This window comes from Pholis gunnellus, assembly GCF_910591455.1.
Source record: "Pholis gunnellus genome assembly, chromosome: 16".
Classification (NCBI taxonomy): domain Eukaryota; kingdom Metazoa; phylum Chordata; class Actinopteri; order Perciformes; family Pholidae; genus Pholis; species Pholis gunnellus.
In genome coordinates, this window is record NC_136543.1 from 17,202,649 (window position 1) to 17,229,716 (window position 27,068).

The window sequence follows — 27,068 nt, forward strand, 5'->3', positions numbered from 1 at the left end:
TAGTTCTTCAATCAAACACGTGATTAATAAAGATACATCTCTTCCGGCTATTATACCCCCTCTGCATGCTCACAGTGGAGGGTTCATATTGCTTCAGTGCTGCATAAGTAAATAAGTGCGGGTGGTGTGGATTTCTATTTTTAGCGCACTTCAACCCCCCCCCCCCCCCTCCCCCTCAACCCCTCTCTCTACTTAATTTGCTGCTGTGTTTTAGGAAATGAGCCTGTGGTGTGTGAACAATGTAATGACCCTCTCTGCTGTGAGCCGCATTTATGAGTCACACCCCCTCGGCAGCTATTCGCTCACTCTGTTATGCACACACACACACACACACACACACACACACACACACACACACACTCGCGCACGCTCAAATTCTCCCTCAAACATCCCTCCATCCGATGTGGATGGTGCTTCAATAGTTGAACTTCACAGTGAAGAATACGTCAACTTTCTAAAACATCAACAGTAACTTGAAGTACAAATCAGTGTGGCACGTTGAATAGATAGAAAACACACTACGCTACAAGGTGCATCAACATCACAAATGGGTTATTATCTATCTGACGAGTACGTCTCTTAGATGTTTCACCTGCAGGATCACAGATAGTCTATTGGTTTCCTCTGCGCTGCGGTGGAGGACAACGACGTCTCTGCCTCAGTCGCTCTATACTTGACTTTAGCTTCCTGTGCTCAGCTGAAGAATTGGCCCCAAAGAACCACAATTAAGGAAGTCTATTTAGGAGGTTAAATATTAGCTGTGGACGACAACGGCTATTTTTATATGCAGTATCAGAGAAAACAACATAATAGGAAAGTTCTGTTCTGTTCTATTGCGTTGTAAATCACATACTATGCACTACATGCTCAATATGTATATACTATAAATAGTAGCCCTAGTATGTATTGTTTCTGATGCACTGAACTGAACACCAAACGATGATTTGTGATGTCTAATTTAACTATTTACAAAGATGTATTTAGCTGAGCTGTCCGCCACTGTCTGTCATGAACGTTGCCATTATTACCACATTGCATTGTGGGGAATTGTGTTCAGTTTCATTCTACTGCATCCTGTTGTATTCTACGGTCTGTTTTGTTTTCGAGGATCAAGATTGTCATCCTACAACACAGGGTTGGAAAACAAAATGCAGATGTAGTATTATTTATGAGGGTGAGGTGGAGCTGAGGAGGCTTTTATTTTGTTCTACTATATTGTTTTCTGTTCTGTTCTATTCTGTTGTGTTTGTTTCTACAGTGTTCCGTTTTACTGTATTTCATTCTGTTAATAGAACAGAAGAGAACAGAAGAGAAGATAACAGAACAATCACCTTATTTATTTTGTTTTATATGCCACTCCAAATGACCTCTTACACAGCAGGTACATTGTGTAACTGTACAAATCCTGCATTTAGTCCAACAAATACTCTGAATGTACAAGAGCACTTATTTATTATAAATAATTATTACCTGTTGCTATGTTTTTTCTTTGACTCGCAATGGACGAGTCCTGCTGTGAGTTAGAAATCAAAAACAAAAAAAGTAGAAAAACCAAGCATCCTGCAGGTGTATCAAGGTCGCAGTGTAAATTCAACAAGTTTATTCTATCTCTATTGTGTTATCATATAAACGTGTAAATCCAAATATTCGTTCATTTTTCTTACACTCTCAACATAGTTTGTTACGTCCTAGTTGCTTAACTCTGTCTCGTCTGGTTTTCATCCGTACGATCCCCTCTCTCTGTCCTCAGGAGCGTTTACTCTTGTCCTTACTGCCGGCTCATATAGCCAGAGTGATGAAAGCCGAGATCATCCAGAGGCTGCAGGGACCCAACTTTGGTCGAACTGAGAGCACCAACAACTTCCACAACCTCTACGTGCAGCGGCACACCAATGTCAGGTCAGGGATCCTTGTCCTTTATCAGACCCTCCGCATATTAAAGGCTAATATTTTCTGTCCTCCTCTCAGAGCTTGATTGCGTCCTGCACCATCTTATCCTCCCCCTCGTCGCTGCTCATCCCTCCTCGTCTTTTGTCCTCCCCTCTCCACCTGCCCTCTCATCATCCCACTTCATTTCCTCCTCTCTTCTCCTCTTTTTTTTTCCTTTCTCATCATCTTCACTGCACACCCATCTTCTTATTCCTTTTCATTGCTATGGCCAAATTCATTTCAGAGTTAATCCACCTCCATTGCACTCGGAGGTCACTCTGTTCTTGGCGACATCCTCCTCTATATTGCGGAGGTCCTTAGAAACAAATCAAGGCTAACCATAAGAGCCTCTCCATAGAATGTCCTCGAGAAATGTTTTCTCTCATGCTGGAAACAATATCACTGTGTCCCTCTTAAGTAGGCCTCAGATGTATATGTGTGTGTGTGTGTGTGTGGGTGAGTGTGTGCTCATGTTCATCTGGCTATTATCCTTCCAGTAACAACAGATTCCCACATGGTCTAGCTCACAGGTAAGAGGATAAACTCTCCAGCACAAAGAACTGACACCCAAGGACATGTGGCAGTGTGAGTCTGCTGGGACCCTCCCACACCACCCAGTTAGAGGAGAGCTGCTGCCTCGTAATACTTGCTCGTTGGTTAGATTGTGTGTTTTTATGCTTGTTGTAAGACCATTCCTTCTCTTTGGTGAAAGTGCTTTCAAAGTGTTTGCACCCTCATCTTGGTGTGAGCTACAGATTCACTCTAAACTAGATTATTTCATCGGTATGGACGATTTTTAAAAACACCATTAAAGGAATACTTCACCCTTAAAATGAACATTTGTACATCAATCACTCACTCGCGTTACCTTGTATTCTTGGAGAAAACATAGTTTTCTTGCATGCCTTCATGGTGAACAAGTTATCTATAAGTTTTAGTTTTAGGTCTGTTCTTTGTGCTTTAATGTAAAACATTCATGAGGCCTTCTTGGCCAGAACTCCCTTGAAATTTCTTTTTCAAATCTCAATGGGAATATCCTGGTAAAATAAAAAATAAATGTGTTCTGACCACTGACATTTATCAGGAGCTGGAGACATAATATATGCAATACTGTTTGTTTTTATGTAAATAGTGAAATACTAATAGGTAAGATACACAATACTAACATGATTGAAAGAACACAGTTAGATGCATGAGCCACATAAATTAGCGGCACATCTGGAGATATAGAAACCAGCACAGAAAATGTGTCTTGCATTATTTATTTTTTATTGCATTTGAAACCTGAGCACACAAGCGTGTCTTCATTCATTTCTATGTGAAGAATCTTGAGCAGTAAAATGTTTCATCTGTTGCCACTATGGAAAAAATGCTCAAGAACTCAAAGGAGAGGTTTGTGGAGAAAAACACTGCAGACAAGATTAATTAAAAAAACTAGGTTTGAAATGAATAGTGGTATTTGATGTCTGTGTAATGCAGTAATGCGATATTAACATGTGTTGCTTCTTCTGGTTTTGTGCAGCATTCTGTATGCCGACATTGTGGGTTTCACCAGGCTGGCCAGTGACTGCTCCCCAGGGGAACTTGTGCATATGCTGAATGAACTCTTCGGCAAGTTTGACCAGATTGCAAAGGTAACTCAAGACGAGCCCATCTTCATTTATACATCAGCCTTCATACACAAGGACAGTGTGTGTGTGTGTGTGTGTGTGTGTGTGTGTGTGTGTGTGTGTGTGTGTGTGTGTGTGTGTGTGTGTGTGTGTGTGTGTGTGTGTGCTTAAGTTGAAAACAATCACAGCAGAAATGGATGAAACATTAGAAAAGAGAAGGATGTGTCACATTTCCTTCCACAGATTTGGATGAGTAAACCACTTATGGCTGTGTAAACAAGCATCATTAACCCCTTAACTTCTAGAGCCTCCATGAATCAACCCAATATAAATCAGCCCAAACTATCTGAAATTACAGGATGGCCTTTTTAATCAAGAAATCATTTGGATTCAAAGTTACTGTGAGAAACTTTTAACTGATTATGAAACTGTCTCAATGTAACACTGATGCCTCTATATGAACTACTATGAGTACTGGTTTGAAGAGAGGCCCGTGAGAACCAGGACCAGGACTGCGTGGAGCAGACTGTCGGACTCTACCCCAGTTTAATTTAGAGGTTTTCTAAATGGACCCCGTCGCTCGGAAACACTACCTCTTTTGTCCACAGGGACCGCCAAAATCAACACAAAATTAAACATCCTTGTAGTAGCTTTAATGGAAAATGTAAGGATGTTTAGTATAGTGTGTTTTGGTTCACAATTAGTGCTTCCAGCTAATGTTTCCTGGCATCCATAACAGTTGCCCTTATTTGAATAGTGTGCACAAAACAAGTTAATTACAAAACAACCAAGAAGAGAGAGCAGGATCCGTCTTGCGCTGTTAATCAGATGAAGCGCAGCCTTGACGTGGATGTTTTCTCTCTCCTCCGGCCAGTGTCGACCTTCATACCACACCTTTCCAGAGCGCTGTGCATGTTAACAGCCGCAGGTTAAAGCAGTGTGGGCTGGTCAGAGAGCATCTCGCGGTCTCATGGGTACTCTGTTATTCGGGTCTGAACAGTTGAGTCAGGCTCTCTCAGCTTTGTGTCCAGCAGCTCTGTCCTCATGCCTGACGAAGCCGCCGTTATATAAACCCGGTCCAACGATGAGCTGTTACACATCCCACATGTGGAATGAGAGCTTATGTGTTATGTGGGTGTATGATTTTGGGCTTGATGGATGTGACTGTGTGTGTGTGTGTGTGTGTGAGGGTTGTGTGGAGGTGAGAAAGAGCACGAAAAAACATCATTTTCTAAATGAAACTGAACTGGTAATTTTAGAAAGATTATGCAGTTTGATGAATGTACACTTCTTCCTGTTTCCCTCTCTCTCTCTCTCTCTCTCTCTCTCTCTCTCTCTCTCTCTCTTTTTTTAAGGAAAATGAGTGTATGCGAATCAAGATCCTGGGAGATTGTTACTACTGTGTGTCTGGTCTGCCTGAGTCGCTGCCTCACCACGCCAGGAACTGCGTGAAGATGGGCTTGGATATGTGTGAGGCCATCAAGTAAAATACCAGATCTCTCTCTCTTTCTCTCTCTCTCTCTGTCTCTCTCTCACACACACACACACACACACACACACACACACACACAAATGAAAACACAAACAAACACGACTGTCAAACAGATTGAGCAGAAGGAATGCCAGACTTGATTTCAGCTCTGTTTGAACTCCACAGTAAACACAATGTGAACTCAATATGATAAGCCTCCCGACTGAACAAACAAAATTTCAAACAAATGAAAAAGTATTCTCTTTCAGCCCCCCAAATGTTTAACATGTTGGTGAATGTGCTTGGTTAGCATAGAAACAGTTCCAGCTAATACACTTGTCTTTCATCCATTTTATTTTACATTTAAAACTTCTATTGGGGTTTTTGAGTAAAACTTTGAATGTCTGTCGTCATATTTCTTAAAACACCTGCGCATCACTAACACACAGCCACCACTGGAATAGTATAATTCTAATCTTAATCTGTAACCGTGCAGAAACATGGATTTAAACGGAATGAATAGACATGCACAGAAGAAAAACATTGATTAAGTATTCAATTATCAACGTTATAAATGAAGCTTTGAATCTTTTAACTGTTCAGTAGAGCCTTACTTACTCCTCTCTTTGTGTAAATGAGATACATCTAAAGGGCTTTATGCTGAGTCAATACATTTGAGCTTTAGAGGTGTGCTTTTAAACTTCAGATAGATCCAGGCTAGGCTAGGCTTTATGCTAAGCTAGGCTAACCACGTCCCAACCCCAGCTCTGTACTCAACTTTGCGATTGATAAACCACTCCTTTAAAGATTAATTCTGCTCCGTACTCACCACAGGAAGGTCCGAGATGCCACTGGAGTCGAAATCAACATGCGTGTTGGTGTTCATTCTGGGAACGTCCTGTGCGGTGTGATTGGCCTCCGCAAGTGGCAATATGACGTGTGGTCACATGACGTAACGCTAGCCAATCATATGGAGGCAGGAGGTGTGCCCGGGTAAGATATAACCAATTCTTCAGATCATTTTACAATTAATCTGCTGCTTTTCAAATCCTTATAAATCTTGTGAGGTTGGGTTGCGAGTATTTGTCTGTTACAGACAGCTATGCTTTGGGATTTGACTAACACGTCCTGCTCTCTCGGTGATAAATGTTGAGTTGCACTTGGCAAGTCAGAGAATTCCCATCTGCTCCGCTGTGGCCTTAAGTCTGAGTGAGCTAGTCCCAGTGGCCACCAGCATCATAGTATCATTATCTTCAGTGTCAGTGGAGCGCTAGTGTCTCAAGGAGGCTGTTTTGGAGGCTTTTTCGCCCTTAAAAGAATAAGGTACTCGCTTTTTTGCTGGCAGATTAATCATTATGAAATATCAAAGTTCGGCCAGGCGTGTTCATATCAGTATCAGTTTTCTAAAATCAATGTTGGCTGAACGCCAGTAAACCGCCCCCTCAAATCCAAATATGAAGACACGCCAGCACCAAGAACAGGCACAATCAACGATCACATGAAAATATTTATATTAACTTGCTTTACATCAGGAAATGCACGTTTACCGACTCACATGGAACACATGATCTATGTCTGCTCTAATTCTGCCCCGTTGTAAACATTTTAGTCAATTACAGCCACTTCATTAGACCAGTCAGCTCTGCCTTTGTTATGTGGGCATCAGGTCTGCCATCCTAGCACTGTAACAAGCACGGGAAAATTGGCTGGTGGTTATGTGTAAGCTACTCAGAAAATAAGCTCTTTCTGGTGCCACCACATTGTCTCACCGGGCTGCTAATGGTCGTGTCTGCTCTTACGAACTGCTGAAAGGTATCTGAAAAATATGAAAACACATCTCCATCCCTCTCTTTTTTGGAAGGGCAACAAACAAAGGTGGAAAGGCACGGTTGCAGGTTCTTGTGAAGCTGGAAAGTAAATAATATGTTTGAGAGAGCTGTTAATGGTACAAGCTCTTAGCCTCTCTCATCGTCTCTCCTCTTATCTCTCCTTGTCTCAACTTCAGAAGGGTCCACATCTCTTCTGTGACGTTGGAGCATTTGAAGGGCTCATACAAGGTGGAGCATGGAGACGGACAGAGCCGAGACTCCTACCTGAAAGAAAATGGAGTGGTCACCTACCTGGTCATCAACCCCAAGGTCAGAAACCATCACCTACATGGTCTCAAACATTCACATAAATTCAGAAGGCACCATTAAAGAGGTTACCGTAAACATAGATTGTATATAAGAAGTGGACATAGTCGGCGTGACGTCACAAGTTGGTTTGTGGCTCGGGTTTTGAAGCCTCGAGTTTGTCATTTTGACCATCGCCATCTTGGATTTTGGCCGTCGCCATCTTGTTTTTTTGCAACCAGTGAAAGGAAGTGGCCATATTTGGACTTCAGAGGACTAATGTAGAGATGCCATATATAGCTCTGGTAGCGGTAGCAACCTGTCAATCACAAGGATAGCCATGCCCTAAAGCATACCCTGCTTTATGGTCTATTTTACACTAAATAGGACCATAATTTACTAAATAAGCATCATGCTCTATTGAAGAAGACTTGAAACTAGAGATCAAGACCAGAAACTCGTGTTTACAATGTTTACTGAGGTAATAAATAGGGTTATTACCTCATAGACTTCCATACAATTATACTTCTTTTTGCAACCAAAGGAGTCACACCCTGCTGGCTAATAGACAGAATGCAAGTTTAAGGAACTTCCACATTGGCTTTAACACAAGAAAGAGCAGAGGATATGACCGATTATCACTTGGAGGCGAAATAGAAATCCTATAACTTAGGTTCCTCCGTGTTTAGCCATGTTAGCGGTGTTTGTCTGTTAATGGCAATGCTGGTTGGTTGGTCAGTCTGTCAGTCGGTGTACCACTTTGTTCTAGACTAAAACATCTCGGCAGCAATCAGATGGATTTTCATACAGTATTGTACTCAGCTCAGAAAGACAAAACAAGCCACCAGGTCAACCACTTGGAGGGGAGTGCAGACTTCCAAAACGCGTGACCTCCCTTTGCAAATCATCTCTTTTATTGCCTTAAAAAACTTGTAGTGTACAAATACTGTACCTTAAAGCGACAGTTCACTCCCTAAAGTCCTCCTAACTGTAGTGCTATTTATCAATCTAGATTGTTTTGCTGCGAGTTTGCGAGTGTTGTAGATATCAGCCATAAAGATGTCTGCCTCTCTAATATAATGAGACTATTTTGCAACTCGCTCATGACCCGGTTACTCAAAATAATACACAGACCTTGTGGTGAGCAGGTTCATGTAGGAACTGTGGTTGACCACCTTCTCATCCTTCTCAAGCGCACAGTGAGCAGCTAAACAATATGACAGAGTCAAGTGTAGGCAAATAGCACGAGTGCACAGGGAAATGATGAAGGTATGTTATCGAATGAACAACATCTCTGCAGGTGTTCAGTCAGGCGCTCTACTGAGAGGTTTTGGTTTGAAGTGAAGTGACTCTTTTCACAGCTTGAGGCGTTGTGCAGCCCCTCCTGTCGAACCGGGAAACACAGGGTTAGTTGAGGACATTCAAGAGATTTGCCTCTTCTGTGAACTTTCTTCTGAGAACATCTCTATATAGAATATGTTGCTGGCATCCAGTCTGTGCTCAATGTGTTTGGGCTTGGCAGAAGAAAAACAGTGCTCTGCCTTTCTAATCCCTTCATAACTTGGCGAAGATGCACCCGCCCCCTTAAATATCTGCACTAAGGCCTTCATTTTCTCTCCTTCGGGCATCCTGTGTTCACTATCTGCTTGCTTCCATAGACCTCAGGGTTCTGAGTGGCATCTCCTTTCTGAAGAATTGAGGGCTTTATGCTTTCTAGTGCATCTTTTGGAAATGCCACCACTGACACAAAAAGCCGCGGCTTCTTTTCAGCATTCCTCCAAAGCTGCTCCTTTTTTTCGTCTTCTCGGTTTTCCATCTTCTGATTCCTCTCCAGAGAGCTTGACCAGCGGTCGGTAGCTTCCCGTAGAAGTCATCATATCACTTTAAGCACAGAGAGCAGATCCCCAACTCTGAAACAAAATATTCTCATGTCAGTGTGAAAGCAGGACTATCAGATATCCATTAAACTGAAACATAAAAGTTCACCTGGCCTTCATAGAAGTACATAATCAAGCATGTTTAGTTTGAGACTGTTGTGATTATCATCTATATGTGTGATATCTTCTGTCCAACAAACATATGTTGACTCGTTTGTCAGTGTGCAACATGTTTCCAAGATCTCCTCTGCTGAGTTGTTGTTGGTTTAATTTTGGAGAAGACGTGTTTTCGCCAGTCAACAAGCTGAATCTTATTAGCTGCCTTTTTGGTTGCACTCTGCAGTATAATAATGTATTTCGTGACAGATTGGCACTTTGCATGTTTTTCAACTTTTTTATATCCCATTTATGAATGTAGAGTTGCAACACTCCATGCCGCCCTGTAGTAATTAAATAAACCAGCAGGTTTAGGCCTTACCTACCTTCTTACAACATAACATTATTACTTCATAGAAGGTTTCCAGAATTGTGACAAGACGCTACTCTCTATCTTTTGTTTACTGTAACGGAGAAAGCTTTACAATCTCAGATATTGGAGAAAGGGCTGTGGGTGCTATGGATCACAGGAGGTGTCATCTCCACTGTCATTGTCATTGATTGTCACTGTCAGAGCGGTTCAGCACACCCGCGGTAAATGAAAACCACCGTTATGGGTTTTTTTCTTCATATAATAGCCTCATGTGCCATGTTCGGGTCAGTCACAATACCCTGTCTCTGGATTAATGGAACAAGGAACATTATCTGACTAATCCTCCTAGATGCTACTCCATTTTGGCATAAATGCTCACTTTCACTGCCCTATGGCTTTTTGCCGGGCAACGTTTCTGTCAGCAGTAAAGTGGTCTGGTGTTTGTCAGAGAGAAGCACTCAGCATACGGTACGGACCAAAATAAAAGGCAAGCTGCCTCGTTCTCTTAAAATGTTTTATGTAGCTCAATACACTGACAGACAGGTCAAGAGCTGTTCCCAAAGTACCTGCTGTACTTCTTTCTACTTTATCATCGTCTGCTGCTGCAATATTAATTTTTTTTATATAAACTTTGAAGATCAGCTTGGTCAGAAATGACGGATTGTGCGTGTGATGTTTGTAGTGAGTTTTGTATTGCCAGGTTTATGCTCTAAATGGTAACTTACGGTTTAACCTGTCTCTCTGTGGGTTAATAACTTTTGGTCCCAGAAAAATAATGTATTATATTTTACAAAGATGTTCTAGTGTTTTTTTAAAGCTGCTGAGATTGACTTTTTAGGAAACTGTACTTTTCGGGAGATAGTCCATTGCAGTCAATAAAGTTTAACTGACATTGCTCTCCTTAATTCAGTTTAATGCACCTCAGTTCACCTACATTAATCACAATGAGGACTGTTTGCATGCATTGATTAACATAACATTTTTAAAAGCGCACACAATGAAGAAATTATTTAAAAGAGATATCACGCTAATTTGTAGGTTCATAGTTGTGTTTTGTTATTACTAGAACATGTTTACATGCTTTTATTTTTTTTTAAAACAAGGGGGGAATTTTTCTATAGCTCACTCGTTACATGGATGCTCTCAGTGGTCGCTCGTCACACGGGCGTCCTCAGCTCCACAGACGATCCGCCTCTTTGCCCTATTTTGGATTAACTCTGAGGCTTCCAAGATGGCGACGGCCGGAGCCACCCACTGTGAGCTCGGAGCATACATCCATATGTATCTATAATACGTGCCCCGTGTGCATCTCTTCATGGATTCAGTGCTTTAATAATAATAATCTAATAATCGTCAATTGTGAACACAGTGACCACTGTTTCAGCAAATGTCACACATGGTCATGACTCTGGTGGGTCAGTCAACTCACAACAAAGTCCCTAAATTCCTGTTTGGTTTTCCCAGACTGAGAGGCACAGCCCTCTGTTGGGTGTGCGCTCTCGTACCTCTCTGGACGGTGGCAAGATGAGGGCGTCTGTCCGAATGACCCGATACCTGGAGTCCTGGGGCGCAGCCAAACCCTTCGCCAACCTCCACCATCGAGAGAGCATGACCACAGACAATGGCAAGATCAACACAACTGTAAGTGCAGCGCTCTCTGTCTCTCAAAAGCACACACATAGAAGCAGATATCAGTCATTAATAGGTCCAATTCCTGTTTCAGGACGTTCCAATGGGGCAGTACCACTTCCAGAGACGAGAACGGTGAGCTTGGACTCACTCTGTCTTCATTACATTTCCTCACATACACGTGAACACATTTTAATTACTCAGTCTCCATGTTTGAATCTGTCCTCCCCTTCGTTCGATTCCAGGTCCAAATCTCAAAGGAGGAGGTTTGAGGAGGAACTCAACGAGCGAATGATTCGCACCATCGACGGCATCAACTCGCAGAAGTAAGCATCACGTCCGCTGCATCACTCTGGAACAATCACAGACGCTTCAGATAAAGATCCACACAGTACTAAGTAGTAGAAGCATCAAGTCAGCGTGTACACTCAGGTGAAGTCTATTTTGACAAGAATATGTTAGTGAAATTGACATGTGCTGCTGGCTTCTGTTGGAAAATGCACAAAAGAAAAAGATAGTAACCGTTGTATGAGGATATGGTGATACTGAAAAACCTCTTGTTGACCTCACTTGACCAAATAAAAACCTCAGTTAACATAATGTTGTTCAAAGTTTGCCTAAAACCCATTTTTTTAATATTATTTTTAGGGTGAGGGTCTGAAGATGATTATCTTGGTTTGTCAGCATCACTTGTTGCTGAGGAGATCAGTGTCTAGGCCCCAGAAGTGACCCACGCTATCTTTACTTTTGCAAAGCTGCTCATAAAAACACACCATTATAACTAAAAGAACTGTGATTTGGAACAGTGCCAAGAAGGAGGGAGTTGGCAAAGATCCAAAATAGCAAAGCTACGAAAAGAAAAGATAAGATAGAACTTTATCAATCCCGAATGAAATTCTGATGCCAAAATTCGGTCAAAGATTACAGCAGAAGATTGAGAAAAAAACTATGTAATACAAAGATAAACATTTATGAACAAAAGAGTAGAAAAATACAGAGTATGAGAAGTAATACTTAAGAAAAAATTGAAATGTTAAATTGTGCATGATATTATTATGAGAGTAATATTGTCAATGACATTGAAAAGTAATAAAAAGTTATATTGCACATGAAAATTATGTAAACTTAATGGTGTGAAAAGTGGGTTGCTACCTAAAAATAAAACCTCCCACTGGGAGCATTTAAAAAAGGTGTATGAAGCCAGAACTTGTACATCTAGAGGCAGCTCCTCGGTTCATGAACCCAGCCTCCGTTTGCTGTATTTAGCTGGCCTGGGTCCAGACCTTTGAATCCGCCCACTCCACCGGGTTTGAGTGGAAACGGAGTGAAACGAGTTGACAACTCTGTCTGATATCAGGCAAGTATTTCAACAGACTCTGCCTGCTTGTATCATTTTTAAACGATTTAGTCATTATAGGAACTATAGTGAACTGAAGATCTGCTGCTTTTCCATAACACTGTGTGTTTATAGTTGTATCTCCCAGGGAATGTGCAATATTTGTACATATATTTTTTACTGCGTCTCAGCTGTACCACTGTACTGTCTCGTTGGCTGCGTATTATTTTTAAGCTGATTGCAGCTGTGTGCAGCGCTATTGCCCGAGCAAAATGTCCCTTTGGGTACAATTCAGTGATCATTTATTGTCATTATGCAACAGAGGGAGGCACAAGGAATGCAGCTGTAACCCATTTACAGCACACGAAAAAAACAAGACAAAAAACTAAATAGGACAAAAAAACAGTAGTGGATTCCTGGAGTCTGTTTTTTTTTAATTTGCGTCAAGAAGAAATGTAAACATCAGCAACAAAAACAATTCTCTTATCTTATCAACAGCTTATGAACAAAATGAGTTTGTAAATTACAGTTATTTCAAACGATTGTTATTTCTTTCTTAATTCTTTTTTCCAAGTGCGCAGTGTCTCTCATGTTATTTACCCCAAAATAATTGCAATGGTTATATTACCAAATAACTTGTATTCATGAAATAAAAAAAAGGCTTTCTGGTTTAATTCACTGAAAAAGAGTGAATCGTAGCTCATTTAAAATGTAAATAACGTAAGAAATAATCAATTGATACCTTAGTATTTGGCTCATTACAGTGCCATGAAGCATAGTTTTCAGCTACCACATAACAACCCGGAGCCTGGTCCCTCTCTACTGTCTGAATCAGTCTGTTTCGATTGTCTCTCCAGACAGTGGCTGAAGTCTGAGGACATCCAGAGGATCTCATTGTTCTTTCACAACAAAGCTCTGGAGAAAGAGGTAGGCGAATGCATACAAAACACCTGCCAGCATTGTTCACTGGGGAAAGAATCGATGGGATTGTGTAGTTGTCAGTGAAGCAGAAGTCATTAGGGAGAGTGAACAATATAGAACACAGATTGTCCGCTATATAATCTACACGACAACTGTCCTCAAATTCTTGTATTCTCGTATTATATGTATTGTTTTTTCTTCATTCCATATAAGTCTGTTTTTATATTGTGCTCATGTTGAGTCTAACTCTGCTTTAGCATGATTTACTGCTGCTATGTTACACATCCTTATGCAACGTTTTTTTTTTGTTGCCTTATCTCAACAGTACAGATCCACAACATTACCAGCCTTCAAGTATTACGTCACCTGCGCCTGCCTCATATTCAGCTGTATATTCATAGTGCAGGTCCTCGTCTTGCCCAAGTAAGTCTGCACCCCTTCACAGGATTTTACACAGCACCGTCCCCGTAGCATCAGCAAACTCCAGCTGTGGAAGTGTGGGGGTGGGGGGGTGAAAAAAAGTAATTTGATGCCGGCTGTCTCATCAACAGGACCGCGCTGAAATGAAAGGAGGCAGGGGAGCAAGAGGCAGAATGTTAAAAAACCAATCGAGATGAAAGGGCAGCGTGTCTGGTAGTGATTATAGACGAGGTGAATCTTACTGTGACGTCTCTTTAAGGGTGAGGAGAGAAAGTCACGGTCATGCTATTTTACTGTCTCCGGGAGCCAGAAGTGTAATTCAGCATCTGAGAGGCTATTGATTGTCTAATTCACCTCTCTGTGTGTCGCAGCATCGCTCCGCACATTTAGACGTGGCGTCGTCTGTTTTTAAGGGCAGGGATCCTAAAATCAGCCGTGCTGTGTTCCCCCCCGTAGACAATGTGATACATGGGCGTAACTGCTTTACGAAGCACGTACAGTGTGCTGTACTGTAACATCCACGGTTCTGCTTACTCAGGGTAAATGGATTGCAGGTCTGAGGTAGAATACATTAGAGCCTTCAATACATTCATAGCGCTGGATGGTACTGCAGAGGGCCAAGAGGAGCCAAGAGGGTTTAGAGTAATGTGTGTGTGTGTGTGTGTGTGTGTGTGTGTGTGTGTGTGTGTGTGTGTGTGTGTGTGTGTGTGTGTGTTGCAGAACTGCTGTGCTGGGGATCTCCTTTGGCCTGGCATTCCTGCTGTTGGCTTTGATCCTGCTCCTTTGCTTTGCTGGTCACATTCTGGTGGGTTTGCGTGGAGTCATCTTGCAACACTTACACATACACTTGAGACCATGAATTTAAATGAATGAATGTGCTGGTAACACTTTATTTAAAAAAGTCATGTCTATATTGCATTATAAGCACATTCATAAGACATCAGGCTTCATAAAACTGTTTGTAAATGTTTATTATCATGCATGACAACTTTATAACAAGGTGTATTATTTATTATAAATTCAGCATTCATAATGCTTTATATCTTTGCTGGCTATATGCTCATTGTGTGCAGGATTGCGGCTGTTGGCACCACTCGGTCTAGTGGATTGCCGATCGTGACATTAGGTCATGATGGTCAAGTGAGCTCTTGTTTGCAAAAAACAGTTCAAGCCAGCTGCAACTTGGATTTTGATGCTTGTCTATTCGTGGTGTTACGGTGTCGGTGCATGGAGCTGCCAGAAAGTTAGAAAGACCGAATAATAAAAAACATCTCAATTTGATACACCAAGTAGAAACAGCATTATATCGCACATTTTAACAAAAGACAAGAACCATTTGAAATAACTGATTCTTCTAAAATAAAACACTCAATAATGACATGCTCTATATAAAGTGGTAGCCTAGTTCTCTTTTAGTGTTTTGCTGACCAGAAGTTTCCAACAGCATTAAGCTGTTGGAACACTGCACTGCACTGCACTATGCGAGGTTTCCATGAGCCGATCTGCTTTCTATTCTCCTTCATTCATCCATCAAGTCACTGCTGTTGTTTGTTGTGCAGCTCAAGTGGAGGGATGGTTGTTATTAAGCTGCTGCAGCTACCTGTCACAAGTGTTTTATGGACAATCAATAAATGCGTTCTCCCTTAAGAGCCTACTTTCCTCTCTTTCTTCTCAAGAGAATATTATCACCCAGTAAGTTGGTCACTTCTAATGAGTGGAGGTTTAGCAATAACATTGGTTCTGACCCGACACAGATATCAGCTTTGTATACATTGCATTGAAAAGAACTGTGTTGCCTTTAAATAATTGTATGTTTTTTTACGGTTTTCGGTTGAATCATTTCTGGTTGCTGTGCTTCCGGTTTGGTCACTTCAAGTTATAGTTTAAGAGTAATTCGCTTTCATCCACTAGGACTCATCATAGAGGCAATGAAAAAAAAATGTCAACGCTGGAAACTGGAAAGTTTGGTGTATGTAAGAGCTACTGAAGTGGAGACACTCATTTTGAGAATACTGACTTCAAATATATTGTAAAATGATATACATTTTGAAGACGGTACAGGTAAAAAAAATATAACTAATAGATATCCCCATGAAACTTTCCCTGTTTATAATATAACATTTTCAGAAGTTTTATAATTAAATATGCAAATTAGTCATTATCTAATGCTAATCTTTGATATATACAGACACCAATACACAACGTAGTAAAATAAACACCTACATGTCAATTTTAGATGTTTTCTTTCCACTAGTCTGAAAGAAGACGTCATATTAAAGCAGAATTAGCCCGAAATCTCAGAATTGACCGGTGCATAAATAAACAGTTTCTGCCTTAAATGAAGCTCGTCCATGTTTGGCATGAATGTGACAGATGAGCCTTCGTCTCTTACTTTCTGCCTTTGTTTTAATGTGCTGACATGTAGTAAGATCGACTGCACTGCCCTGAGCTACAAGAATGACGACAATAAATGGAGTGATTTCCACCCAACCACTATCTTTATATTAATTTGAGTCACATGAGAGACCACACAGTCCACAGAGGAAACTAATAATGAAGCATTAACAGAAAGAATAAGAGATTTCATATGATTTGTGTATTAGAGTTGTGCGTTGGGTCCATCCACCGCTTCTCCCCCTTTCTTCCTGCTCTTATCCTTCCCTTTGATTCTTTGTAACCTCAGCAGGGAAGGAAGGGGTCCTTCTGCTCTGTAACCTGGTTCCCCACGTCCTCCCGCATCATCGTCACCAATAATCCCTGGCTGCGATTGGTCCTCACCATGACGACCACTGCTCTCATACTCGTGATGGCCGTCTTCAACATGGTGAGAAGGTTAAGACGTCGTGGATGCCGTCGGTCCATTGATGTTGTATCGGGTGATTGTGGAACAGCCCGGGTCACTGCACGGTTACATTCAATGCTCTTTTATAGTTACGACACCAAATATAACACTTTCGAAGGCGTCCGTACTTACACAGTACAGTACTAGTTTGTACTGTATCAAAAGTACAATTCATTTCCACAGCTCAACCTGTGAAGGTTGAAAGGATAAAATGACGTATGCGACGCCTTATACTAGGTAGAGACTTAATCTATATGAAGTGTTACTGCACTCCGCTATGCATCTCTGATTATCTCTCCACATAATCTAACAGTTTTTAGGCTTTAAAATGCAAACGTAATGTAGATCAGTTCTAGCTGCTGTGCCAGTTCAGTGATCCACCCTTTTTGTTTTGTTTGTCAGTTCTTCGTGGAGGACCCTGGAGGATCCATTGAGGACGTCCTCACAACTACTCCCCCTGTGAATCTAACCAATGACAGCCTGCCGGACTACCTGGAAGAAAACACAGGAGAAAACAAGTTTTACCTTCCAGTAAGTACCATAGGGAGAGGTCAACAACAGGAAAGAAGGTACAAGTCTAATTACTGAGCACCAGCATCCAAAGAAACAACTTAAATGAGTTGGCATTTATCTAAAACATTTGTGTTTAAACTAATCTAGCTTTCTTTAGAATTGAAAACCTGCTGCCTTTCCTTGTGTGTTTTTTTTGTTGTTTTTTTGCACTTAACCTTTATTTTTCATATGCAATCATAGAGAAGTGAACATACGGACATGACACATCGATCACATAACAAATCTTATACGGATTCCCTTCCCACAGACATCACAGACACCCAATTAACCTCATTTTAACCAAAACGCAATCACCCATATGTTTAATCAGACACTTCTTCATATCCCTGATGGAAAACTCTGGAGATTGAAGAGGAGAGGGTCTACCATCACTATACATGCAACTGAACACATCCACAGTCACATCTGTACTACATGCAGAGAGGGCACCAGTCGGACTTCTCCCCTCCACTGAGATTCCTTTATCAGTGTCGATGGCTGAAATATAACCAGATCAGTCCTGAGCTGGAGTTTGGCTGTTCTGCTCTCCATCAAATTGACACTTTTTAATACTTCCCTCCACTGTTGGACAGTTTGTGGCTTTGCATTTCTCCATAACACTGTAATCATCTTCTTTGGGACCAACAGCAACTCCCCAAGCAAATATGTCTATTTTTTGTATCTATATCTTCTAGAGAGGCCGTGTCTCTTTGCCGTAAAAAAGAACAATTGATTCAAAGACAAAGTCAACATTTTACCCTTTTACAAGGAAACTTCTAATTCTTCTGCATAGCCAAGCAAGAAATAAGATCGTTGTGTGATGTTTATTGTTGTCATCAGTGGCACCAGTTTGTCATAATTATATGGGGATTCTCAAAGCTTTCATTCACTGTCATGTTTATTAATAAGCCTTCTCATGCGACAGATTCTCACTCCTAACCAGTATGCTTGTGGTCTTTTAAATCTCTTCTTTAAACTCACTTTTACAGAATGGCTTTTATGTGATGTCATCTTTTTTATTTGACTTTATTCTATTTTACTTATTTTGTTTTTTTTGTGTTGTTTTGTTTTATTTTGTTGTGTTTTCTTTTTATTATTTTATTATTTTATTATTATTTTTTATTTGTATTTTATTTTTGTTGTACTGTTTTATCAGGGTTTAAATTGTACCCTAATTTGCATTGCTTTGGTTGGGTCTCACTGTTGCCTTTGCTTTGTTTTGTCTGTCAAAGCCCTTTTGTTTTTAAAGGCGTTATATAAATGAGTTATTATTATCATTATTATTATTATTATGTAATAACATGTGTTGGTTGACTCACCACTGTTAGAGCAGCATATTTACTGAAAGCACACAAACAATTCTTACATAGACACCAGTGTTATCTGTTGCTTCACCTCTGCAGAAAAGTTTTTGGTCACCACCTCTCTCTTTCTCTCTCTCTCTCTCTCTCTCTCTCTCTCGCTCTCTCTCTCTCCCCCCCTCCCTCCCCAGTACTTCATCTACTGCTGTATACTGGGACTGGTGTCGTGCTCAGTGTTCCTGAGGATCAACTATGAGCTGAAGATGGTGGTTATGCTGGTTGCGGTGGTGATCTACAACATCATCATCCTCCAAACACACGCCTCTTTGCTGGATGGATTTAGCAAAGCGCTGTACACCACCGAATCACTTGATAGGTACCTGCAAGCTGTACACTCACACACACACACACACACACACACACACACTCCTAATAATGAAACATTTTTTAAGCCCAACTAAAGCGGGGTAGGCAGTATATTTTTGGCGTCATCAGACAAAAATACCATAACAATGAGAAGGGCGTTCCTATTGGCTGTTTTACAAATGCAGATGTGCGTGCACGTCTCTTCAGACGATGATTCAGCGCTATATATCCTGCAGGATATATGGAAGTTTCCATTCTAGCATTGGTAACAACTGCCTACACTGCAAAGCAACCCAAACAAGGAAGAGTGAAAAAGACAGTCAGACATTATCGGCAAAGTGTTTCAGAGACGGAGAGAGAAGCCGATGAAGACGACTCATGAAGCTGGACCCTGGTCTTGAGGGACAAAGTACCGCTGAGGTGCAAATATCCCGTTTGACTGTCGATCAAGCGTAGCCCCTGCAGAGGAGGAGGATGAGAGGCAGAATGACAAACAGCAGTTGATGTTTATGGAGCTGGATTAATACATTTGACTGACAGCTGGAGTCTCACTGCTGAAGAAACCACATTATGCAAAGAGGTTTTCAGAGCAGCAAGAAAGATGGGGAAGAAATACTTTTCTTTTTCCAACTCGATTTTGTTTCTCTTTCTCACCTTGGCTTTACCAGCATGCAGAGTGTTCTGCTGTTGCCAAAGCACTGGGGCATATAAATAGAATTGTTAGGCCGTGTTAAATAAAAAGCAAAGACCAGGACAGCCTAATAAATCAATTTAGTGCCGTAACAAGCATCAGTTTACACTTACGGAAGACATGCTAGCATTGCATTATGTTGTCTCACTAATTTTAGTATAGCACTAGTTTGGAAAACAATGGCGCTCAATGGCACAGAGGTTTATGTTGAATCAGGTTTTGACTACAATTTGACAATATTGACTTTGACTCCAGACGATCAACATTGTATTAATTGATCATTTCATTCTCTCCCTCTGTCCAGACCAGGAGTTCTGAAGGATCTAAAGACGATGGGCTCTGTGTCGCTTTTCATCTTCTTCGTCACCCTGCTGGTACTAGCCAGGCAGGTCAGTGTTCTTCTTTAAGTGGCAATCCTTGAGATTTTAGTCCTTTTCACTGGTGGTAACAGAAAATGTGGTTTAATACTACAGGTCCCAGAATACTGGGGGCAGCAAAATAAACTATTGTCTTTTTAATAAAGACGTTTAACAACAATTGTCCATTTTCACCATTCTGTGAGCAACGTGATCTGATTTGAGTCTGATATGAGTCTGCAAACAGCAACAGTGAAAGCAGTTAGTTACCTCACTCACTCTGCAGCCTGCAGCTCTTCATCCAACAGCTCACTTCCATTACGACCTGCAATTCTTCAAAATGAGCCACAGAAAATGACAGTTGTCTTGTTATGTAGATGCCTTTTGGTGAATGATAGCGGTCAGTGTCAAGTTCAAACACATTGCATTTCCTGTACAGTACTTCATATTAAAAGTCAACCCGTGCTGCGCCATTTAAATGCTTTTACGGGTGCAATGTGTAATGTCTACCCATCTGATGCAAACCAATAGGGGACAGCATTTCACCTCAACTACTGGGTCATGTTATAGAAAATAAAAAAGGGCAACTTCTAGCAGGTCCAAAAACGCTGCTGTCTTATAATCTTCTCATGTGGCGTCGGCTTATAGTTTAGGTTACCCGTCTGTGTGTTGTAGAGTTTGTCTATTGTATTAAACTCAAAACAAATCGGATTACTGCGAACTACGCGGTAGCCCAATGGATTCGCTTCAAACCAGTCGATGCAAATGCACCGTATTTTCATTTTTTTTCATGTGAAAAGTCTGCTTAAAATTCGCTTGACAATTAAATGGAATTTGGCTTCTGTTGCCTTTCATAGAACACGAGGTATTACAAGACAGGACGGGCCGGGGCTAGTTGGTTAGCATGCTCATTTTAGCAGATATCTACAGTACAGATATCTACGGCAGTTGTATCTGTCTTATTAGGCCATCCACCGTCGTCACAGCATGTTATTGTGCTAAATATTTCTGCATGAGGAGAAACTTTCTACCAGAGGAATTTGAATGATCTTCACTGCAAGTGAACCTGCGTTCAAGGATTTGGCTCAAAATGCTCAAAAAGACCAAAATACTTGTTCAGATGGATATTTTCGTGGCGTTGGAGCAGCCGGCCTGGCCCCCTGCCTCCATCTCCTCTGTGTCCACCGTCCTCGCTTCATATAAGAGCTAAACTCAGCTGACACAGATTTGGTGAGCAGGTTTTTTCTTTTTTGGGGGCGGGGGTACCATCCATCATCTCTGACCCCAAAACAGATTTTCTGGACAGAAAGACTCTCCCCAGAGCTTCTGTACCCAAAACCGGGGCTCCCCTGAGTCCAAACAGCTCCATGTGTTGTTCCCTTTCTGGGTCACAGTCACCAGAAGGGAGGGAGAGTATTCATTTTACAACACAACTTTGCTTTGGTAAACTCTCTGCTGCTGCATATCTTATTCCAGGCTGCGCTCTTATCAAGGTCTTTCCGGGTTAATTGGTTTTGTCCTTCCTAATGCTGTTTGGGTATAAATTAGTTCAATAAAATGCCTTATCAATTATCCTCAAAATTATTATGGGAACAGGTCAGAAAGTGTCAGAATCGGCGCCATCCGATGCCCTCGACGCAGAAGTGCGTAAATTGGTTCCTGGATATGAGGGCACAAGGCCTGGCTGCATCCATTTTAAGTGCTTTTGTCCTGCTATTAACAAATTTGCCCTGCAAATATGTTTCATCGTCAACCCTAATGAGCTCATTTTCTGGCAGTTTAGTCAGAAGGAGGAGAAAGCAGGTTAGGAGAACGGATGCATCTGTAATTCATCCCTCAAGAACAGATGCGCGATGGAGCAAAGCTCATTTACAGGCTTGTTAGCTGGTTTCTAAACGGCCTACTTTCTCAAGCCCGGGAGGCATACTGACGTGTTCAAACCGTACAAACATACACAAACGGTCCTACCCTATCTGTATTTGTATTTCAGCCTCAGGCTATCAACGCTATAGCACACGATCTCGGCACAGAGCAGCCCGAGCCTACATGCGTTGGAGCCTTCTAAATTGGCACCACTTTCATCTCAAGGGAGAAGTATTCAGCGCACACATACATCATCCAGACTGCTAACTACATACATGGAATATATCTCACAGGAGAGTGAGAGAGGCTCCCACACACATCCATACACAAACTGTAGCCTGGAGCTTTCAGATATATATACCATCATAATGATGGTGTGTTCGGAGGACCCCATCTGATGCACAAACGCACACCTCTCGGATGTTTTGACCCCGATAGATAGAAAACTCCCTCAAGCATGAATAAGCCAAACGTAAAAAAAAAGAAGTGTTGGCTACCCTTTATGCTAAACAGTCCTGTCAGTTTCTCAGTTTCACCGTCTTCTTTATCGAGACATTAATTTCCCATGAATACCAAGCAAGCACTTTAGTTTCAGTTGGTTAGGTTTTCCTTGAAATCGCATATATTTTACATTTAGTGGGAAATTATTAGAGCATAATTCAGGCAGTTTGTCTTTAGGAAATGCTCTCATATCACTCCTGTAGCTGGAGGAGAACCGAACCTCCAGTCCAAAATAAACATCAGTTAAAAAAAACAGCTTTTCAGTTTCTGTTCTCCGTCTTGGTTTCTTCTGTGGCCTGTAGCTTTGGAGCCGAGTGCTGGGTGTGAATGACACAGGTGTCTCTTTACTCTGTGTCCTCCTGTAACAGAATGAATATTACTGTAGGTTGGACTTCCTGTGGAGGGACAAGTTCAAGAGGGAGTGTGAGGAGATCGAAACCATGGAGAACCTCAACCGGGTTCTGCTGGAGAACGTTTTGCCTGCCCACGTCGCCGAACACTTCCTGGGACGCAACTGGAAAAATGAGGTGAATTCACAAAAAAAGGAGACAGCTGTTGTTTTATTTATATCTTTAAGTTAAAAGGAACAGTTTGTTTTGGGAAATATGCAAAGAAGGTAATGTCTGTAAATGTAGCTGTAGCCTGTTGCACACTTGGCAATCCTACCGGTCACAATTCTCCCGTATCTCTCAATTTATGACAAATCTTCACACCTTTTTTTCGCTTACGACTCTAAAACTCTAAAGAAAAGATGAATGAAAACTGATGAATGATTTACGTCAGAGATTCATGACAAATGGGTGAATTATTCTGTATTCTTTCCTGCAGAATTGAAAGTAAAGTAAGATAAATGTAGATAGATAAATGAAAAGTATTTCACATTAAAATGCTGTTGCAGTGTACTTATTCTTTTGTTATTTTTGTAATCATTTAAAAGTCATCAGAATGCAGGAAACAAAGTCTCTTTTCGTTTTCTTTGTTTCGCTCTTCATGCTCTGCTGCTGTTGCATTCTGTCCCTGCGTTAATGTTGTAATTGATGTAGCCTTCCTGCCTAACACACTTAAATTCCTATATTTCTCCTTAACTCGCTCCAGTGCTGTACATTGTTGCTGTACTCGGTACTCTCTTTTACTCTGTTCTTACTTCTGCCGTTCCTGTGAGTAATGCTATTTTGCTGCGAGCGGTGACCCAGTGTCCCCCGAGATGATTTCATTTAATTTATTTAAAGAGTCGACGTTAGCTCCTCAGCTCGTAGATCTTCTTTCTGTGGTTGGGACCCGTTGAAACCACGCACTGTTCGCCTTTAACTTTCACACACAAGTGCTCGATCGATGCAACACATCTAGCTGTTATCTTCTTCTCGCTCGTTATCAGGACCTTTATCATCAGTCGTACGAGTCGGTGTGTGTGATGTTCGCCTCCATCCCAGACTTCAAAGAGTTTTACACCGAGTCTGATGTCAATAAGGAAGGACTGGAGTGCCTCCGTCTTCTCAACGAGATCATAGCAGACTTTGATGAGGTAAACTCTTACTCTTACTCTGATAATCCTGTTGTTGTTTTTTCAGAAGCAGCCACACTGGCTGATTACGCTCGAGGAGAGCTGGTGTCATTTCCTCTTCCTATGTGTTTCATCTTATTCTTCATGTGTCCTCCAGCTGCTGTCCAAACCTAAGTTCAGCGGAGTGGAGAAGATAAAGACCATTGGTAGCACCTACATGGCTGCAACTGGACTCAATGTGACGCCAGGACCAGAGTGCGCACAGGCATGCTTTTACACACACACACACACACACACACACTCATTGTCACACACGTGCACACACTTCACATGACCTCAACAGCAGTGGTTTTGCAGGATGTAGCTGAATGTAACTTTGGCGAGTTCCGTGGCCGTCTCAACCCGTGCTATGAGTGCATGTTCAGGAGTTTTGTACAAATAATGTAGAACTTCTAATTTGCACTATCCAGCTATGCAAGAATGTAATGTCATAAAATGCACTGGCTAGCTAACGTCTACAAGCTAACTTCCACAGGTCTCGTTAGTAAACAAGCCTCACGCGCGGCACGCTTGGTAACGTTTACCCCATCGAGCTGTAAAGAATGAAGTCACCATCGTCTATTAATATTAAATTGTCACCCGTTTGTGAACACATTGTAAGTGAATTTCACTTCATCGTCAGCTGTTTGTTGACTTATTTGGTGTGAGTGAGAGAGAGTGAGTCAAGTTAAATGTGATCACAAAGTAACGTTGATCTTTACTCTTTAGGTTAACGTTTTATAGAACTATCCTGGGCGCCTCCATCTTTATTTGCCTGTTCAACATTATGGTGGTCAATTTGAGCGTGTATCAAGTCGGGTCCTTTTCATAATGTTGACAGACACAATCTGAGCCTGTCAGTGGCAAAAAACAACACTTTCAGTGGACGTAATGTTACATTGAATTGAACTCGCAGCTCGTATAGAAGTTGCTGTCTGAAGCGCCCTCGAACAATACTGGACCAATTTAAAAGATTGTAAATAAAAAATAGGGTCCATGTTGAAAAATACCGTAGTTACCCTCTAAGGCACAGATCAGGTTGATACACAACTTTTTAGCTTATCCAAAAAGCGACAACAACTTTGATAATGAAAGTGTGAAGAGGATGTGAGGCACAGCCTCCAGGTGAAGTATCAAGGGAGTCCCGTCCACGCCGGGTCAGCTGCACGGTGTTTATGTTTTCTCCACATTGGATTCAAAGTGAGGTTAAAGCTGCTACTGTCCAGATTTCATTTGAGCTCATATTTGATGAAGATGGTTTTGGCAGCTTGAGCTCATATAACAAAAAAAAAACGTGTCATTATTCATTTATTGTCACAAAACAGGATGAAGCTCAAGCATCAAAGTATGAATTGCTGTCCAAATATATTTGGGCGCTTTGTGTGGGTTTCCCCTTTGAAATGTGCTACACATCAACATTCATATGCATCAGTGATTCATCAGTACATTCATTTGAATACATCAGTGTAGTCACTGGAATGAGATCAACACTCAGAAAGGTGCCAACACGTTGTTTTTAAAAAACAGATCTCGATTGATGTGAATCTGCTTAATTGACCGTTCGTTAAAATCCCCGCCTCTTAGTTTCTGTTGCTGTGCCTGTCAAGCTTTCCATTCTGGCACAAAGCGGTGGCAGATTTACAACTCTTAGAGTTGTCATATTTGTAGCAATGGGTATTTTAAGTTGCACACAGGAGCAGGCTTCTCATTCCGGGGCATTTAGTTCGGCTGAAATGACGACCGTCACAGGCAGATTTATTAGCTATAGCTAGCTAGCTCGTTAATGCTAAAGACATACTTGGAATAGGAACACGGGTTAGATTTTTGCCTTATTTTTCATATTTCTGAAAACTATGTTTCACTTTTTAAAGAGTAAAGGTTTTAGGGAACATTACTGATAATACAGGTGACACGTTTGGCTGGTGTTGCTGGAGTGTAAACATGATCAAATCCAAATAAATAAATAAACAGGACAGAGCCGCTGACGTTTGCTAATTTAGTAGCAATTAGGGCTTTTACTAACATACTCTTTTAATTAAGGCACGGCAGAGGGGTCTTCAATCACCCGGAAGGGGTTCATTGCATTTTGCAGTAATGACCGGCTCGCTGTACATTATCCCGCTCATTACATAGCTACTTACTAAAGAAATCAATAATTTGACACATTTGTATTTACAGTCTTCCCAAGCTATTTCTGTTCATTTGACAACGACACGTTGCGGTCTAGACATGGTTCAGTTAGCACCTTTAACTTCTCCCCCTCTCTGCATTTCCCTCAGGAACATGACAGACAGTACATGCACATCGGCACCATGGTGGAGTTTGCCTTTGCTCTTGTGGGGAAGTTAGATGTCATCAACAAACACTCCTTCAACGACTTCAGACTCAGAATTGGTGAGAACATTTCTTATTAGCATAAATTAGCATAAATGTGTTTGTTTGCTTTCATCCTGTTGATGTTGATGCCGTTGGTAATTTGGTATTTTTTTTTTGTTAGGGATAAACCATGGGCCGGTGATAGCAGGAGTAATCGGGGCCCAGAAACCTCAGTATGACATCTGGGGAAACAGTGTGAACGTGGCCAGTAGGATGGAGACCACCGGGGTGCTGGGAAAAATACAGGTGGGATGTCTCACAAAGTACATCTGCATGTCATCTCGTGTGGTCATGAACTTGCTAATCTAGTCATGATTCTTTCTCTCTCTCCGTACAGGTAACAGAGGAGACGAATGGTATCTTGTCAACACTGGGCTACATGTGTTCATGTCGCGGCATCATTAACGTGAAGGGCAAAGGAGAGCTGAAGACCTACTTTGTTCACACAGAGATGACTCGATCTCTGTCACAAGGGACAGTGATGCCTTGAAGGCGCCACAATAACCGCACAAACAAGACTCGAGAACACAATCACACACACACACACATACACACACAATGTGGCCGTAGAAGGGATTTGTCATGCTCCGCAACTAAAAAGCCCATTACCAGCAAGCAGCACTGCAGTACAACGGACAGACGATTGTCGGGAACCAGTTTTGTCCTCAGCAACACGATGTAGAGCCGAGGTGCACCGCCAGGATGGTTTCCACATCTCAAGTGTGACAAGGACTTTGCTCCGAGGAGCCTCATCACTGTCTAAAGGAGTGCCTGACTAAAGAGAGGTTTGCCAAATTAGCGCAGCTCTCAAGGACCGCAGTCTTTACAGTAGTAGTGGTGCGGAGCTAATTACCCACGCCAGTGTTTTTGCAGTGCTTCAAAGCCTTACACTTGAGCAAACTGA

General features: G+C 41.6%; 1 protein-coding gene across 3 annotated transcripts in view; it reads left to right on the top strand.

Annotated features, from left to right (window-relative positions):
* LOC306708723 (adenylate cyclase type 2-like) overlaps positions 1-27,068 on the top strand; it is a gene marked incomplete at its 5' end in the record, with an annotated part of 45,878 nt that extends 18,810 nt beyond the window's left edge. The window contains 21 exons of one of the 3 annotated variants that reach the window (XM_079176641.1): positions 1,751-1,899; positions 3,452-3,563; positions 4,895-5,022; positions 5,845-6,003; positions 7,016-7,148; positions 10,935-11,111; positions 11,194-11,234; positions 11,345-11,425; positions 13,293-13,362; positions 13,682-13,779; positions 14,497-14,596; positions 16,463-16,600; positions 17,021-17,149; positions 18,663-18,847; positions 19,833-19,917; positions 22,617-22,775; positions 23,624-23,770; positions 23,907-24,014; positions 26,068-26,182; positions 26,286-26,410; positions 26,502-27,068. In XM_079176641.1, the coding sequence (XP_079032767.1) occupies positions 1,751-1,899; positions 3,452-3,563; positions 4,895-5,022; positions 5,845-6,003; positions 7,016-7,148; positions 10,935-11,111; positions 11,194-11,234; positions 11,345-11,425; positions 13,293-13,362; positions 13,682-13,779; positions 14,497-14,596; positions 16,463-16,600; positions 17,021-17,149; positions 18,663-18,847; positions 19,833-19,917; positions 22,617-22,775; positions 23,624-23,770; positions 23,907-24,014; positions 26,068-26,182; positions 26,286-26,410; positions 26,502-26,654 (2,592 nt within the window). In that variant the 3' untranslated portion in view covers positions 26,655-27,068. Of the gene's footprint in view, positions 1-1,750; positions 1,900-3,451; positions 3,564-4,894; positions 5,023-5,844; positions 6,004-7,015; positions 7,149-10,934; positions 11,112-11,193; positions 11,235-11,344; positions 11,426-13,292; positions 13,363-13,681; positions 13,780-14,496; positions 14,597-16,459; positions 16,601-17,020; positions 17,150-18,662; positions 18,848-19,832; positions 19,918-22,616; positions 22,776-23,623; positions 23,771-23,906; positions 24,015-26,067; positions 26,183-26,285; positions 26,411-26,501 lie in introns of all 3 variants that reach the window. The other 2 variants (XM_079176642.1, XM_079176643.1) reach the window with 2 other exon arrangements.